Genomic DNA, 17065 nt, shown 5'->3' with positions numbered 1-17065 from the left:
TTAGGATTCATTTACATGCGAAACTCCCTGATTTTGGCCTGGCCCTCCCCAAAGTGCGCAACTGGTAAAATCGCGCGTAAACCCCGCTTAATCACAGACTTCAGTAACCGCGGAGGCGATGTTAAGCGCTTTTTTTTACTTAAGCGGGTGGGAGAATTCCGCCTACAGTGAATAACCAATACCTGAAACAGCAAGGCAACGCAGGTTCAGATAGACAGCACTGAGACGTGTCTTCCCTTTTGTGAATAAAATATTTTTCTTTATTGTTACAAAAGTTTTAAATAAACAAAAGAAAGCATTCAGTGTTAAAAACAAGCCTTACTAAAACCTGGAGGACAGACAGGAGATGAACTTGCGTAAGGGGTGACCCTCCCCTAAAGATTACCAGACCAGGCTCCCAAGGCAGGTTAACTGAGTCTACGGTAGAAATAAAGGCCTATGTTTAAACACACTCAAGCATGAGCATAGGCACACCACGTCAAGTAAGTGATTCAATGAATATGGCTATACACTACACGTAAACAATCCAACCATGCTATACTACTCACTATACACAGGTGAGTGATTTCAAGTGAGTGCAAGTCACTGCAATACAGGTGCACAACAACACAGACACAGACACCTGCACTGGGAGTAACTGGCTAACATCAATACTAGACAGCCAACTGGGGGCTATCCTGTCTAGAGAAAGGAGATCAAGGCGGCCGGAAACATAAACAAACAAAACAAGAAATCAAACAGAAAGGTGAAATTAAACAGGCAAAAAAGGCAGTGGGCTACTACTTAATGCCTTGCCCCGACCCTGGAAGGCATACTCTGAGGCGTCTGGCAAACAAGCAAACATTAGTTGGTTACAGTACATTATTAAATAACTGTTTAACACAATGTTTACACATACCTCATTGCAGTTGAACAAAGGGATGTTACAGAGAATTCGGGCATCAGGAGAGTCAACCTGGCAGTAGCAATTTACCATGAATACATATTTCTAAAACTTGAATAAAACAGTGTGGAGCAGCATGTTACAGGTAGTGTACATACAACATACCTCGAAAGCAGAGGTGAAACAGCCACAACGGCTGGGGATAGTCCGGGTGCCACGGGACCAGCCGGCTGGATTGGCAAATAATAGTATCTTCAGTACACGTTTCTAAATACATACACCTACACCTATAAAAACACCAGTAACAGAAAGATTGTGAAGAGGTATACTCTTCTCTGTGCCTCGGCTTGGCTGACAAGGTCTTTGCTATGACAGCTCTGTAGTATGAAATGAATTATACTCCATAGATTTCCATACCAAGTTTTTCTATTTTTGTTACAAATGTAATTCTATTTGCCAGAAATGAAACCCCATTGAAAGTCAATGGAATGTTCTGTCAAATAGAATACGATTTGTAACAAAAATTGAAAAACTTGGTATGGAAATCTATGGAGTATAATGAAGAGGGAAGTGTGGGTCACCAGATCAAAGAACAAAAAACAGCTGACAGCTAAGCATCAATGATATCTGCTTTCATAACCCTCATGCAATGCCACTGCCATTGACTTCAATGTTAAACACAGTCTAACCCATGACTGCGGCTTTGAGTAATGAACAAGGCTGAGACTTTTTAAAGCCTCAGGAAGCTTTTACCAGTGTTTAGAGTTAATTGGTTAATTCAGATGATTAGGTTAATAGCTTGTTTAGACAACCTTTTCATGATATGCTAATTTTCTGAGATGGGAATTTTGGGTTTTCATGAGCTGTATGCTAAAATCATCAATATTAAAACAAAACAAGACCTGAAATATTTCAGTTGCTGTGCAATGAATGTAAAACATATGAAAGTTGAATTTTTATCATTACATTATGGGGAAAAAAATGAACTTTAACACAATATGCTAATTATTTGAGAAGGACCTGTATGTGCAGGTAAGTCCATTATTCATTGTTTATCATTTTGTAACGTATAAGTAGCCATCACTTTGCAGACTGGGTTTCCAATTCTGAGGGTGTATGACAATACAGTGTATGACCAAAGCATTTTGCTGAACAGGAACAGAACATAATCAACATTATTTGCCTGTTGTCTTTGTATTAAAACCTACCCCAAAAAATCTGCATATGCGTGCACTCTAGGATTGGAACCACAGTGGGTCGTATTGACTGTGTGAAGAACATATTGAGCAGCATTGCTGTGACTATGACCCATCTACATGATTGTTTTTGTTTTACTTTATTCATCTCTTTTTGAGCTGCTAACAGCCACATTTCCACAACAAAAGGAGTGTCTGCAGGGGGTCCAAAGGGTCAAATGACTCTCTTGTGGTAGTTCTAGTGTTAACACCATGAACGTAACCATGTTTGTAACACAACCAGAGGTTTAAAGCATAATCAAACCAAAACCCGCACCAAAACCCCCACAAACACGTGCGGAGTGGCCATTGAGAGATCAGGGACTTGTCCCAGTGAGCCGCGGCCATGTAATGTAACACCGCGGCCATTTTAATTCCTCAGCTGGCCCTAAAGTTTTTTAACTATATTTATTCGAGCTAACTAAACTACATAATACTCATATACAAAAAGTAGTTGTTGACCTACCACTATATATGGGTGGTTGACATGACGCCCTCTTTTTACGTAACATAAGTTAAAAACCTACAAAATTGATATTTTTCCTATTGAAAACAAATGTAAATGAAAGAAGATGTGGTACATCATGTTTCATATTAGTCTTAGATGAGAAGAAACATTTTTTTTCAGATTTATGGAAGGGTTTATATGTCAAATGTCCTGTGGTGTGACTGTAACATTAATATATACAGCTGGAATATGGAATATATACAGCTATAAAATAAACCAACAACATTTGTAATCATTTATAAAACATTTGGCATGATTTCATAAATATTAACCTTATATTCAAAAATATGAATGTGAAAAAAACTCAATACAGTAACATTAACGGCAAGTTCAATTTCATAACACAAACTGCGTCCTGCGGGGTGACATGTAAGTCAGGTTTGTGGACGGGCAGCTGCAAGGCCAACTGCAAGGTTCTTAAAGACAGGCTCCTAACCAGTTATATCTCAGTTATTGGAGAGTGATGTGGAAGTTTAAGGTGACTATTAACCTCTTAATATGTCTACATATTGCAATGATTCTGTCACACAATGCTTAGGTTCATTTATGGTGTCCCGTGGTGTGACTGCTCCTATGGAAGGACATTTTTTTTTTATGAGTGAAAACACATATTAAGGTTAAACACAATATCATTATCTAGTTAGCATGAGCTCTGAGGTGCGGGTGGGTAGTAGTGTGTGTGTGAGGTGGGGGTTAAAAGAACAATAGCAGAAAGAGCGATATGTTTGTGCAGAATATTAATCATTTTATTGTATCTTACAGAAATGTCACACCAATGATGTCACAGCGCAGGACACATTTTCCCAAAAAATGGCAAAAAATAGGCGAATTTCCACGGACCACTGACATCCCCATTTATTTCCCAATGTTTCTACCCATTTTTTCAGGAATTGGAATATGTTTCCCCCTTTAAGTGTGTTATGGCCTTAAACGTCAACCACCCACATACCGTGTACCAGACGGTAATAACTCAGTGACGGTGTCAAACAGTAAATTGGTCACACCCCTTCTCTACTGAGACACACCGTAGATCGCAGAAGTCATACAGTTTACTAGATCTCAATAACACAGTTTCGCTTTCAGTATGTGAAGAACCTGTGATATTTAGATTTGTAACCAAAAGATGGAAATATTAATAAAATAGGACTTATTTTCCAATTTCTACATGACTGTTACAGTTTACAGTCTTCATATTACATATTCACTTGTTCTGTGGCTATTCCGTTCAGCTCCCTCCTCCTCTGTCCTCCTCACTGTCTCCTCTACCTGCCTCAGTACCATGGGGAGCTCCCCAGCTCAGCAATGCACTTCCCCCTGACATCCGCAATATTGACTCTCTCTACTCATGTTCAAATACAGACTCACAACTCATCTATTTCACTTAGCCTATTCATTTTGACTCTTTAACTCTGTTTTGTTTTCTCTTGTGTTTATGTTCTCTCAGTTTTTAATGTCTCTTGTTTTTACTATTGTTTATTAAGCATGTAGCCAGCCTAAAAGAGATCTGAGAAGGGACGTGGTGTGGTAGGTTACAATTTTTATGCCTTATATTTCATCTTTTATCACCAGAGATCAAAAGAGGAGACATAAACAAGACTCCAGTGGTCAGGACAAGCAACAAGATTTACCTCATATCTTTGAGGTAAGGAATTCTGGGTAGTAATCTCATATACAAGTTTTTATTCAGTATTCTATGTTTTAAAAATTGCATTGACCAACTGAACTAAACTGTTGTCAACAGTTTAGATTTTCCTTTTCCTTAAGACATGTCAAAGTTTTTATCTTTTACCTGACATGTTTCGACGGCGTTACTTCCATCTTCATCAGAGGGTCACTATGTGATGTTGATGAGTGACGTGCTTTAAAATCAGCTGATGTTGTTGTGGAGGTGTGACCTCCCTGCCAATTAAATGCTGTTAGAGTTGTCCTCTTAGGATGGTGGTCCAGGTGTGTGAGAGCAGGTATGCCCCCTCATCCCTGTTCATGGTACTTGGGCTACGCTTTCTGATCTCCATAGACTTCTTAATCCAGCGGTGGTATCTGTAGTAGAGTAGAGTAGAGTGACTTTATTAATCCCCAGGGGGGAATTCAGGTATCCAGTAGCTTACATAAATACACAAATAAATGAATGCCCACATGGACATTTCAAGACACAAATAACACAGGAATAGTCAGGGAGGGGAAAATAAAAATAAAAATAGTAAAGATAAAGAATGTGAAAAAGTAATGTGTAAAAAATGTAAAAAGGTAATTGTGCAAAAAGACATTCTGTGAGTTGGGATAGACCATGTGCAGAAAACATACTCTGTCAGTTAAGGTAGACAGTCTTAACATGACCAGTGTTGACAGATACATCTATGATATAGTATAGTATGCAGAAGTAGGCAGTGTACAGAGTATGATAGGGGTGAAAATGTCTCACAGTGTCACAGTTAAGTACAGGTAAGTGTATAGACAAACACACGCCCACACGCACGCGCACACACACCCACACACACCCACACACACACACACACACGCACCAAGAGGTTTCCTGGTCTGGGCCAGCTCTGGCATCTCAGGCAGTCCAGTCCCCAATGATGATGTCCTTCTTAAGTTCAAAAGTGTCTTTCTCTGTGTTGTTAAACAGCTGAATTGCCCATGGGACAAAGGACTTCCTTACTCTGTCAGTACTGCAGGTGAAAGCCTGGAGTCTGTGACTGAACAAACTCAGTTGGTTAGTGAAGATGGCGTTAAGGGGGTGATGCTGATTGTCCATAATAGAGTCCAGTCTGCTCAGTGTTCTGCTCTCAGCTGTTGAGGTGAATGACTCCAGCTCCATGCCCACCACTGACCCTGCCTTCCTCACCAGTCTGCCAAGGCGTCCAGCATCTCTCTTCCTGATGCTTCCACCCCAGCATGTCGCAACATCGAAGAGCACGCTACCCATGAGAGACTGGTAGAACATAAGCAGAAGTAGGCTGCAGACATTGAAGGACCTCAGCCTTCTGAGGAGATAGAGCCTGCTTTGGCCTTTCCTGTAGAGTGCATCTGAGTTTGTGAACCAGTCCAGTTTATTGTCGAGGTGCACTCCCAGGTACTTGTAAGTGCAGACAGTCTCCACCTTCTCTCCCCCAATAGAGACAGGCACCAAGGGTGGGGTGGAGCGCCTGAAATCAGTATGTTGTTAACAGTGGCAGAGGTGAGGGGCTGGAGCGGGGGGTAGAGGCAATAGGGGTTGGTGGGCCTGCTGTGTCCATCAGTGGGGGTGCTATGGCAGAGTTGTAGATGGTGGGAGTGGGAGGAACGGTAGCCTACCATGCACCCCCCACACAACAACGCCACATTACCTTTTTTAATCTTAAAGATATCCTGAATAAGAATTTGAGTGGTAACAGTCATATAACTCACTCCCACTATAATTTTTCACATCATATTGTATATGACCCCATGCATTCTAGTCCTATGTAGTGGTACACTACCAAGGCCTCTAGAGCCACGATGCAGTTGATTATAATAGCTTATGATATACCATATTAAAGCTTGGAGTCTGTAGTATACAGATATTATACTGTATTTGGTGTACCTTTTGCATAGCAACAGTTGCTAGGCAAAGCATCTTCCTTAGCAACCAGCATCAGTGATATGGTTCTTTTGTGATTACATTGTGTTGTGATGTCTGGATTTAGATAGCTTTTCCCAAGTGCCACATTACATCTTTGAACCTCCAAGATGTCCCTAATAAGAATTTGACTCGTAACAGTAATATAACTCATTCCTACTGTACTTCATATTGTACATGACCCTAGTATGCTCTAGGCTATATGTTTTAGTCCTATGTACAAACCCCAAATCCGGTGAAGTTGGGACGTTGGGTAAACCGTGAATAAAATCAAAATGCTATAATTTTCAAAACATTCAATCTATTCATTAGATGGAGAATAGTGAAAAGACAACATATTAAGTGTTAAAACAGACAAACAAAATTAAGTGTTTTGGGGGACATATGTACTCATTTCTAATTTGATAAATGCAACACGTCTCAAATAAGTTGGTATTTATTTATAATTTAGTAAACATCCAAATAAGATAAAATAACAAAGAAGAACATTTCAAAATGAATTGTACTGACGGACAATATAGGTATCCAAGTATAAGATTATCACAGAGAGGCTGAGTCACTCAGAATTTAAGATATGGTGTTGTGCAAAAGGTACACCAAATACAGTATAATATCTGTATACTACAGACTCCAAGCTTTAATATTCATAAGCTATTATAACCAACGGCATCATGGCTCTAGAGGCCTTGGCAGTGTACCACTAAATAGGACTAGAATGCATGGGGTCATGCATGGTAATAGGCAGAGCTGAGGGATGGGTGGATGTAGTGTCCATGTATTTGACACAGGGTGGAGTGTCGCTGAGAGTGGGGGGTTCAGAGTGGGGGAGATCGGAGCCGGCTGAAAGAGTAGCATCCAACTGCAGTTTGCAGAAGTGGGCAGGTCTGGATGTCTGAGATCCCGCCCCTCCCATTTTGTATCTCGCCCCTCCTATTTTTCCTATTATGGTAGTCTGTACAGTCCCACACCATCCCGACGTCACCCTATTTGAGAATTTGCGCCAAATGTCTTCTGCGGCGAATGCATAGTACACTGTATTCTATGCACACAGCTTGTATCATGTCTCGTCTACTAAACACTGGACATAGAATCATTCGTAAATCATATTTGAGAAATGGACCCAAATGTCTTATCTGACGAATGCAGTAGGCTTATTCTATGCACACAGCTTGTATCGTGTCTCGTCTTTTGAAGTGTTAAGTAAATATATTTAGACCAACTAAATATTGGACATAGAATCATTCATAAATAGCGAATGCGTTACCCTTTGTCTCATCGTTTGGAGTGTTAAGTAAATAGGCCTAGCCTACATTTACTAAACACTGGACATAGAATCATTCATCAATAATAGTGAATGCGTAGTTGGCTACACTGTATTCTATGCACACAGCTTGTAGGCCTATCATGTCTCGTCGTTTAGAGTGCTAATTAAATATAGCCTACTAAATATATTTAATTTTCAATTTCCACGTTCCAATTGCATGAGTGTTTATTTCCATTTACATAGAATAATTTGTCCTTGACCTTACTTTCTCTTTCATAGTAAAGGAGATGGGATTGATCCAATATGAAACGGTCTCTGCAACTGCTTTAGGTTCCATTGATTTAATGATAATGTTAAGCGCTGTTAGACGGTTAAAAACAAAAGCTTGAATGGTTAATTGTTACTGGATGAACTCCATGTTACTGTGCTTTTGTGATCCTGCTGATGCATAATAATATGTGTTTAAATGTCAATAAAAATAATTGAAATATAAAAACAAAAGGTTAATGCTAAATGTGTCAGGGTGTCAGTTTGGAAGCGGGGCAGATGCACGAAGGATACCAAAAGCTACTGCAATGGCCTGCTCAGAGTCCAGTCCCCAATCCTAAAGAGATTGTGGCGACAGCATCCAGGCTTTGGGAATTTGAAGAATGTGCTCATGCTTTTCAATGATGGTAGGCCTATGTTGAATTTCGAGCGGATCACACATGGAATAATTCGCCACTGCACAGGCGTTTTACTGCCATACTTTTCTTGTAGTAGGCCTACCCATCTTTCGAATTTTAGAAACTGGCACCAAATATCTGGTCTTCAAACTAAGATAGCCTACTAAGAAGAGACACTTAATATTAATTCAAATTAGACCCATGCGTTGACAAATACTATATGTAGCTGTCCTTATATTAATTTCCCTCGGGATTAATAAATTATACTAAACAGGGTCGCGTGCTGTTCATCACACGGTTCACTCAAAGCTCCCCGCTTGTGTTTCCTACACTCACCAAACCATTATTAGTTGAGTAGAGAGAGTGGATCTACGATTTTATTTGTGAAAACTCTGTGTCTTTGCTCTGCACGGTGCAGTGACTTCCAGAGCTATTTTTCTTCCCGTGTAGAAGCTTAGCGCTGAATGACAAGGGGGAGGCACTCGATGTGCTCAGGGGGGAGGAGGGAGATGTGCTCAGGGGGGAGGAGGGAGATGGGATCCAGACCTGCCCCCCGCCCTGCACACTGCAGTTGAACATACCTGGGCTGAAAAGTGATCTTCAGGGTCGTTGCCAGAGTCGTTGTCAAGTGTGGGCTGGGGGGGTGAGAGGTGACAAGAGAATGGCCTCCCCCTGTGCCCAAGTTGCCAAACCGGTTGTAGAACTGGTTTAGGTCATTGGCCATTGATGGGTCGCCATCAACCATGCTTCTCTTCTTCCCACAGCCGGTAATGTCAAGTATGTTCAACTGCAGTGTGCAGGGCGGGGGGCAGGTCTGGATGACATCTCCCTCCTTCCCCCTGAGCACATCTCCCTCCTCCCCCCTGAGCACTTCGAGTCCCCTTGTCATCCAGCGCTAAGCTTCTACACGGGAAGAAAAATAGCTCTGGATGTCATTGCACTTAGAGGAAAGACGTGCGCATGCTTCTAGAGCGAGACCGATTCTTGCTGCGCTCCTGACCGGTGTGTGTGTGTGTGTGTGTGTGAATGTGTGTGCGTCAGTATAACGCACATTGCTCTCGTATTCGGGCCACTTCAAGAAAAATACCAAAAAGGAACGGGAAGTAGACGATGCCCACAGGCGTGCGTGCCCTCCTATCGAGGGCACAGGTGATCTCCACGCACACGTTACAACGTACAGGACCTAACCACACACACACACACACACACAGGCACAGGCACAGGCACAGCATTCACACCGGTCAGGAGCGCAGCAAGAATCGGTCTCGCTCTAGAAGCATGTGCCCTCAGCGTGCGTCAACTCAGGATTCCAAGTAGATGGTGTGGGACTGTACAGACTACCATAATAGGAAAAATAGGAGGGGCGAGATGCAAAATGGGAGGGGCGGGTACTCAGACATCCAGACCTGCCCACTTCTGCAAACTGCAGTTGGATGCTACTCGGTAATGTTTCTAAGCCCCTGCCAAGCCTCCCTGGAATTGTCTCTGAGTTTCCTTTCCACTTTCCTGCCATATGCCACCTTGGCCTCCTTCAGGGTGCTTTTGAGCTCTCGCTGTACATTCCTCAGATCTGTCCAGTTGCCCTCCTTGAAAAGTTTATTTTTCCTATTGAGGAGTTGTTTGACCTCACTGGTTACCCAGGGCTTGTTATTGGGGTAACAGCGGACAATCTTGGTTGGTGCAACAATGTCCATGCAGAAGTTGATGTAGTCTGTAGTACATGTTGTGGCCTCCTCCAGGTCATCACTGCCCTGTAGTAAGTGCCAGTCTGTGATTTCAAAGCAGTCCCTCAGCGTCTCCTCTGCTACTGGTGTCCATTCCCTGAAGGTGCGTGTGGTAGTTGGTAGTCTCTGTACTTTGGGGACATACAAAGGCTGAAGATGGATCAGGTTGTGGTCAGAGGAGCACAGTGGGGGAAGGGGGGATGGCGCTGTAGGCATCCTTCACGTTTGCATACAGGAGGTCGATTGTTCTGTTCTTTCTTGTTGCACAGTCAACGAACTGGTGGAAGTTAGTGAGGGTGGAATCGAGGGTTACATGGTTAAAATCTCCAGTTATGGCAAAAAAAAGCCTCTGTGTGTTGCGTTTGTAGCTTTGCAACAGTTGAGTGAATGATGTCACAGGCAATGTCTGGTACAGCTCGTGGCGGGATGTAGACACAGATGATTATGGCATGAGAAAATTCTCTTGGGGTGTAGTAGGGACGTAGGCTGACTGCCAGTAGCTCCACATCTTTACAGCAAACTGTTTCCTTCACAGTAACATGTCCAGGATGGCACCACTTGTTGTTAATGTACATTATCAGTCCACCTCCTTTCTTTTTCCCTGAGAGTACATTGTCTCTGTCCAGTCTGGCTATGCTGAAGCCCGGTAAGTCAACATTAGCAGTAGGAGTGAGACTAGTTAGCCATGTTTCAGTGAGGCAGATCAGACTCGATTCTCTCAGCTTTTGATTTCTTACCAGGGCAGTCAGCTCGTCGGTTTTGTTGTTCAGAGAGTTCACATTTCCTATCACGATTGCAGGGACAGAGGGCTTGTATCTCCATTTCTTCTCCTTTCGCCTGACTTTGACTGCGACTCCAGCTCTGCATCCACGAAAGCAGAAAAGTTCCTGGGGGATGTCGCCGTTCACTGCACCGCTGGCAAACTTGCGCAATGCAACCAGCTGATTCCTTGTGTAAACAAGTTTACTGTTGCCAGAATGTTGCAAAAAGTTATCCATATCCATGGGATAGAGATAAAAATCCCTTCTTGAAACAAGAAGTTTAAAAAAAAGATCGAGATGAAAAAGATAAATACAGACAAAACAACACAGGAGCTACTGAAACATGCTGCCACTCTTGTCCGCGCCGGGTGTGTGTAATCTGGCCATTATTGGCAGGGAGGTCACACCTCCACAACAACATCAGCTGATTTTAAAGCACGTAACTCATCAACATCACAGTGACCCTCTGATGAAGACGGAAGTAACACCGTCGAAACATGTCAGGTAAAAGAAAAAAACTTGTACATGTCAAAAGCCAAAAGAAAATCTAAAGAGTTAAGTTAAACAGTTAGAGATAATGAACCTAATACATGTTGTCAACAGTGGTTCGTATGGACCAATATACCGAAAATATACACTGACTATTACAGGAATGGATGTGTTAATTTGAAATATCAGAAAATATGAGCACGCTGTGCAGTCTGGGAAAACCTCTCCATAAGTTAAGAATTGCTATCATGTGTATTAGGCATTTATTAACTTGTTACTTTTTCTGTAGTTACTGTGCAGTGTGATGATTGCCATTCCCGGGGGTCAAACTCAAACAATCAGCAGGCAGGGCATCAGGGCAAATGGGAAGAGTAAAGAGACAGTTGGGAACAGGAAGTTTGTCAGCTAACTGAAACAGATCACACAATCAGGTCAACCAGGTCAACAGGTGATGCTCGACTTGAAGGCAGAACGGCTTTGACTTTACTGATCTGAAATGCAGCAAGACTGTTCGATGAGAGACCAATAAGATGATCATAACAGTAAATGCATCTGAAATGTCATATGCACTTTAGGTGCTCGAGGAGAAGATCATCATCTTTTTAAAGACTGAGCTGCAGAGATTGAAGCAGATTCTTAGTCCAAACTACGGGGAAAACATTGAGAATAAAGCAGAGGATGAGAGTGATGCCAGAGAAGGAGTTCTCCAGATGGCACTGCACTTTCTCCGTAAGATGGAGCACCAGGACCTTGCTGATGAACTGATTGACAGTAAGAATGATTTGGTCTTTTCCGCAATTGCATTACAGAGAGGTCAAATTAATTGTTATTTATTTATTTATTTATTTATTTATTTATTTATTTATTTATTTATTTAATGTCCTCGTGTATTATTTTTTTCCTAGTTTTAAATACTTTATTCTTTCTGTGTTTTTGTTTGTTTTCACAATAGATGAGATGAATGTAGGTTGTCAGAAGGATTTAAAAAGAAATCTCAAGAACAAGTACCAGAGTGTGTTCGAAGGGATAGCCAAACAGGGAAGTTCTGTTCTGCTGGAAAAAATCTACACAGATCTCTACATCACTGAGGGAGAAAGTGAGAAAGTCAATGAGGAGCATGAGGTCAGGCAGATTGAGTACAGATCCAAGAAACCAGCTGGACAGGACAGACCAATCAAATGTGCTGACATCTTCAAGCCTTCATCAATTCAGAACAAACCAATCAGAAGAGTTCTCACAAAGGGGGTGGCTGGCATCGGCAAAACTATATCTGTGCAAAAGTATGTCCTGGACTGGGCTGAGGGAAATGACAACCAAGAGATCAAGTTCATCTTTCCACTGTGCTTTCGGGAGCTCAACATCATGAGAGAAAACAAGTACTCTTTAATGGATCTTCTTCACCACTTCTTTCCAGAGCTAAAGGAATTCACACTTGTCTGCCAGAAAAAGTATCAAGTGCTGTTTGTCCTTGATGGTCTGGATGAGTGTCGACTTCAACTTGAATTTCAGGGAAATGAGAGTTTGACTGACATGAGAGCTGTCAAATCATTGGATGTCATCTTGACAAATCTCATCAAGGGTAATCTGTTCCCCTCTGCTCTACTGTGGATAACCTCTCGACCAGCAGCAGCCGGAAGAATCCCTCCTGAGTGTGTTGACCTGGTGACAGAAGTGCAAGGGTTCAATGACTCCCAAAAGGAAGAGTATTTCAGGAAGAGGATCAGTGATGAAAGTTGTGCAAGAAAAATCATTTCACACATTAAATCATCCAGGAGCCTCCACATCATGTGCCACATACCCGTTTTCTGCTGGATTGCTGCTATGGTTCTTCAGATGATTTATTCCACAGGACACATACAAGTACCAAAGACTTTGACAGAGATGTACACATTTTTCCTCATGTTTCAAACCAGACAGAGAAGCGCCAAATTTGACAATCTGCAAGACCCTGAGCCACAATGGAACCATGAGCTAATCCTGCGTCTTGGAAAGCTGGCCTATGAACAGTTAGAGAAGGGCAACCTGATATTTTATGAAGAAGACCTCAGAGAATGTGACATTGATGTCAAAGAGGCAACAGTATGCTCTGGGATGTGCACCCAGATCTTCAGAGAGGAATCCGGCATCTTTGTAGGGACAGTATTTTGCTTTGTACACCTCAGTATCCAGGAGTATCTTGCTGCTCTGTATGCATTTGTGATGATGGCGAATGAAGGTAATGACATAATATCCCCACATCATGCCCATCAAAAAACAGAGTCCATGACCATCTTGCAGAAGAGTGCTGTGGACAAAGCTTTGATCTATGACGATGGACGCTTTGACCTCTTCCTTCGCTTCCTTCTTGGACTCTCTCTGGAGTCCAATCAAACTCTCCTGCGTGGTCTGGTGAGTAGAAGACAAGTGGGTGTAATGGACAAAATCAGGACAGTTTTTGTCCGGGCTGGCAATGATAAAACAATCAGGTACATTAAGAACAAGATCAGGGAGGCCCCGTCCCCAGAAAGGATGATCAACCTCTTCCACTGTTTGAATGAACTCAATGACCACTCCTTAGTGGAGCAGATCCAGAGCTACCTTAGTGCAGGAAAACTTTCAAAGGCCAAGCTCTCACCTGGCCAGTGGTCAGCTCTAGTGTTTGTACTCGTGTCATCAGACCAGAATCTGGATGTGTTTGACCTGAAGAAGTTCATCAGGTCTGATGAAGCTCTCCTGAGGCTAAAGCCAGTAGTGGAGGAATCCCACACAACCCTGTAAGTAAAACATAAATCTATCAGATGTACTAAATTGATAACTCTGGTACTAGAACTGCCTTGCACATGGCACCTGTCAAATAAACTAGATTAAACTAAACAACATCTAATGACTGGTTGAACAAATTATTGTTTCTGTTTTGTGAAGTACATTTGGCACAACATTAGCATGCAGTACATACGCCATCATAATGCTTTTATTATGTCATCTAGTTACTGGTGGTCTTTTCCCCTTCAGGCTTGATAGCTGTGGGCTCACCTCACAGAGCTGCACAACACTAGCGTCCATCCTCTGCAAAGAATCATCAAAGCTCAGAAAACTGGATATCAGTGACAACTGCATCAGAGATATTGGAGTCAAGAATCTGTGCAGTGGCCTGAAGAACCCTAACTGTGCCCTGGAGACTCTGAGGTTAGGTCTTGGTTTGGTTCATGGTGTCTTTTTTATCTTGCTTTCTCTCTCCATCTTGCAAAATGCTAAATGTGTGCACTGATAAAGAAAGAGAGAAAAGTCCCCTGAAACCAGGATTTCATGCTCCCAATTATTATTTTTTATTTTTTACATGATGTTTCGGGTAGAACCCTTCTTCAGACGTGATGTCTACCCGAAACGTCACAGAAAACAAAAACAATTGGGATCATGAAATCCTGGTTGTAGCGGACTTTTCTCTCTTTTTTATTCGGCTATTTATTGGTCCTGCTCCCAGGTCAGACGCTTGGATGTGCGAGCTTTTACATTCAACTTGAAATGTGTGCACTGAGACAGGGCAAATGTATCAAGTGAAAATAATATTTAACAGCAATAAGCTCTTCTCCCACCAGGTTGTCAGGCTGTAGTGTAACAGGAGAAGGATATGCTGCTCTGGCTGCAGCTCTCAAATCAAACCCTTCACACCTGGAGGAGCTGGACCTGAGAGGAAACGACCCTGGAGACTCTGGAGTGGAGCTCCTCACTTCAGCACTGACCAATCAGAAATGCAAACTCAGGTGACACACACACACACACACACACACACACACACACACACACACACACACACACACACACACACACACACACACACACACACACACACACACACACACACACACACACACACACACACACACACACACACACACAGGGAGTGCACAGGGAAACAAAACATGGTTGGGGTGAGCCTGAGCTCTACAATTGATGATACAGTAGGTAAACTTAACACATATATTTTACATAACCCTCACATTTTACATTACATTTTATTTGGTCACATTTGTATTGTACACATCTGGGATGTTAGGCAATAATATCAGCAATTTTAAATCCTGAAACTAAAACTTGGGGGTGGGGTGGGGATTATAACTGTTAACCATGAGCGTAAAGTTATTTGTCACACAAACTATGGTACTTGTGATACTTGCTTTCTATTTAAATGTGGCTCCCTCATTTCTGTAGGTTGTTGTCTGATGGAGCAGAGAAAGTCTGTGAGAATCTGACTTCAGTTCTGGGTGGAAACCCCTTACTCCTGACAGAGCTGGACCTGAGAGGGAAGATACCAGGAGACTCAGGAGTGAAGCAGCTCTGTGCTCTACTGGAGGATTCACACTGCAGAGTCAAGACACTGAAGTTGGTGGTTCAATGTGTTTCTCTGTTCATTCATGATGTGATTAAAAGCAGTGTTAATTTAGAACAGATATCATTTATAATTATGTGTCTTTATATAATATTCCATAGTTAGTGTACGAGTGCTCAGCATACAGTAAGCACATATTTGGTATGGTAGCTGGTCTTGGTCCTTGGCTAATAAAAGAGCAGGGATTTAAGCGGAATGATTTCAACTTACACTTTATAATGGCTTCTAAAGCATAGCCACCAGTGAAATGGAATCTGGGGAGGAGGTGAAATCATTTGAAAGTTTTGCAGGCATGACAAGTAAGAGCAGGAGGGACTCGTGCGTGCCTGCGTGCGCGAGAAAGAGAGAGAGAGAGAGAGCTCTCACAGTCACACACTCACACAGACAAATAAATATGTGCACTGTCTGAGACATGGCAAATATATCAAGTAAGAGTGATATTAAGCAGCAATAACCTCTTGTGATAATATTTAACAGCAAAAAACTCTTCTCCTCCAGCTTGTCACACTGTGGAGTAACAGGAGAAGGATATGCTGCTCTGACCTCAGCTCTCAAATCAAACCCTTCACACCTGGAGGAGCTGGACCTGAGAGGAAACGACCCTGGAAACTATGGAGTGGAGCTCCTCACTTCAGCACTGACCAATCTGAAATGCAAAATCAGGTGAGAGAGTGTAGTTGAGTTAAAATTCAGTGTGATATGAACATGTTTTCCAGTGTAAAGCGTACGGAAACAAAACACAACATTATGGAGTTAGGGAAAGGTCTAGACCTATGTCTTGGGCATTTTACAGAGAGATGCAATAAATCAAACTATGGCTTGACTGGCTTATGATGAGGTCAAATTGGCATTTGTGGTGGCCAAAAAAATGGCAACCACTGGGCCCCCTTTTCCCCCCTCTGCACACAATTTATGTTTATTGTCATGCCAATGTCTTTGCAACATCTTAAAAAAGAGAACCTCTGGGTTTTCCCCGCCTGTACACAATTAATTTTTATTGCCGTGGCAACAACGTCTCTGCAACATCTTTGTATGTATAAATGTCTGACTATTGGAATTTCTTCTGCTCTATTGTTAGAATTGTGACTACAGACAGAATTAAGTTGTTTGCCACACGAAAGAAGATCAATTCTTTATTTCAATTATATAAACTTTATTACAGGCTCAGGGCCCAATAGGCAGACACACAACATATACATAGAAATAGAATGTGCAGGAAAAAGAAGAAATAATAATTTTTAAAAAACCACCAATGATGCCAAAGAATATACAAACTATGTCATGACAGTCTTAAAAAGCAGCCATACCAATGTTTCCACATACATGATTGGTATCGGACAGGGCTATGTCTGGCACTTGTGAGCATCATTATACTGCAGTTTTCAGACTTATCCAAACGGCACATGAACTTAAACATTAGGTTCCTCAGTAGAGCCTGTAAAGTACACAGTCCTGAGTCACAAAATAGTTTACTAGCACTGCAACTCATAATTTAGCTCCAACCTAAATAATGTATTGTTTTATCTCCTTGTGTAAGTTGTTGTCTGATGAAGCAGAGAACATCTGTGA

At 42.0% G+C, this 17065-nt stretch overlaps 1 protein-coding gene across 1 annotated transcript in view; it reads left to right on the top strand.

Moving 5' to 3' along the window:
* LOC134444115 (NLR family CARD domain-containing protein 3-like) overlaps positions 1–17065 on the top strand; it is a 74712-nt gene that overhangs the window by 57153 nt on the left and 494 nt on the right. Inside the window, exons 8-14 of the mRNA XM_063193567.1 lie at positions 4196–4268; positions 11706–11901; positions 12083–13883; positions 14122–14295; positions 14706–14870; positions 15319–15489; positions 15995–16159. Coding sequence (XP_063049637.1) covers positions 4196–4268; positions 11706–11901; positions 12083–13883; positions 14122–14295; positions 14706–14870; positions 15319–15489; positions 15995–16159 — 2745 coding nt within the window. The remainder of the gene's footprint in view (positions 1–4195; positions 4269–11705; positions 11902–12082; positions 13884–14121; positions 14296–14705; positions 14871–15318; positions 15490–15994; positions 16160–17065) is intronic.

The sequence above is a fragment of the Engraulis encrasicolus genome, unplaced genomic scaffold, assembly GCF_034702125.1.
Source record: "Engraulis encrasicolus isolate BLACKSEA-1 unplaced genomic scaffold, IST_EnEncr_1.0 scaffold_45_np1212, whole genome shotgun sequence".
Taxonomy (NCBI): domain Eukaryota; kingdom Metazoa; phylum Chordata; class Actinopteri; order Clupeiformes; family Engraulidae; genus Engraulis; species Engraulis encrasicolus.
This window is presented reverse-complemented; position numbering and strand designations above follow the sequence as displayed.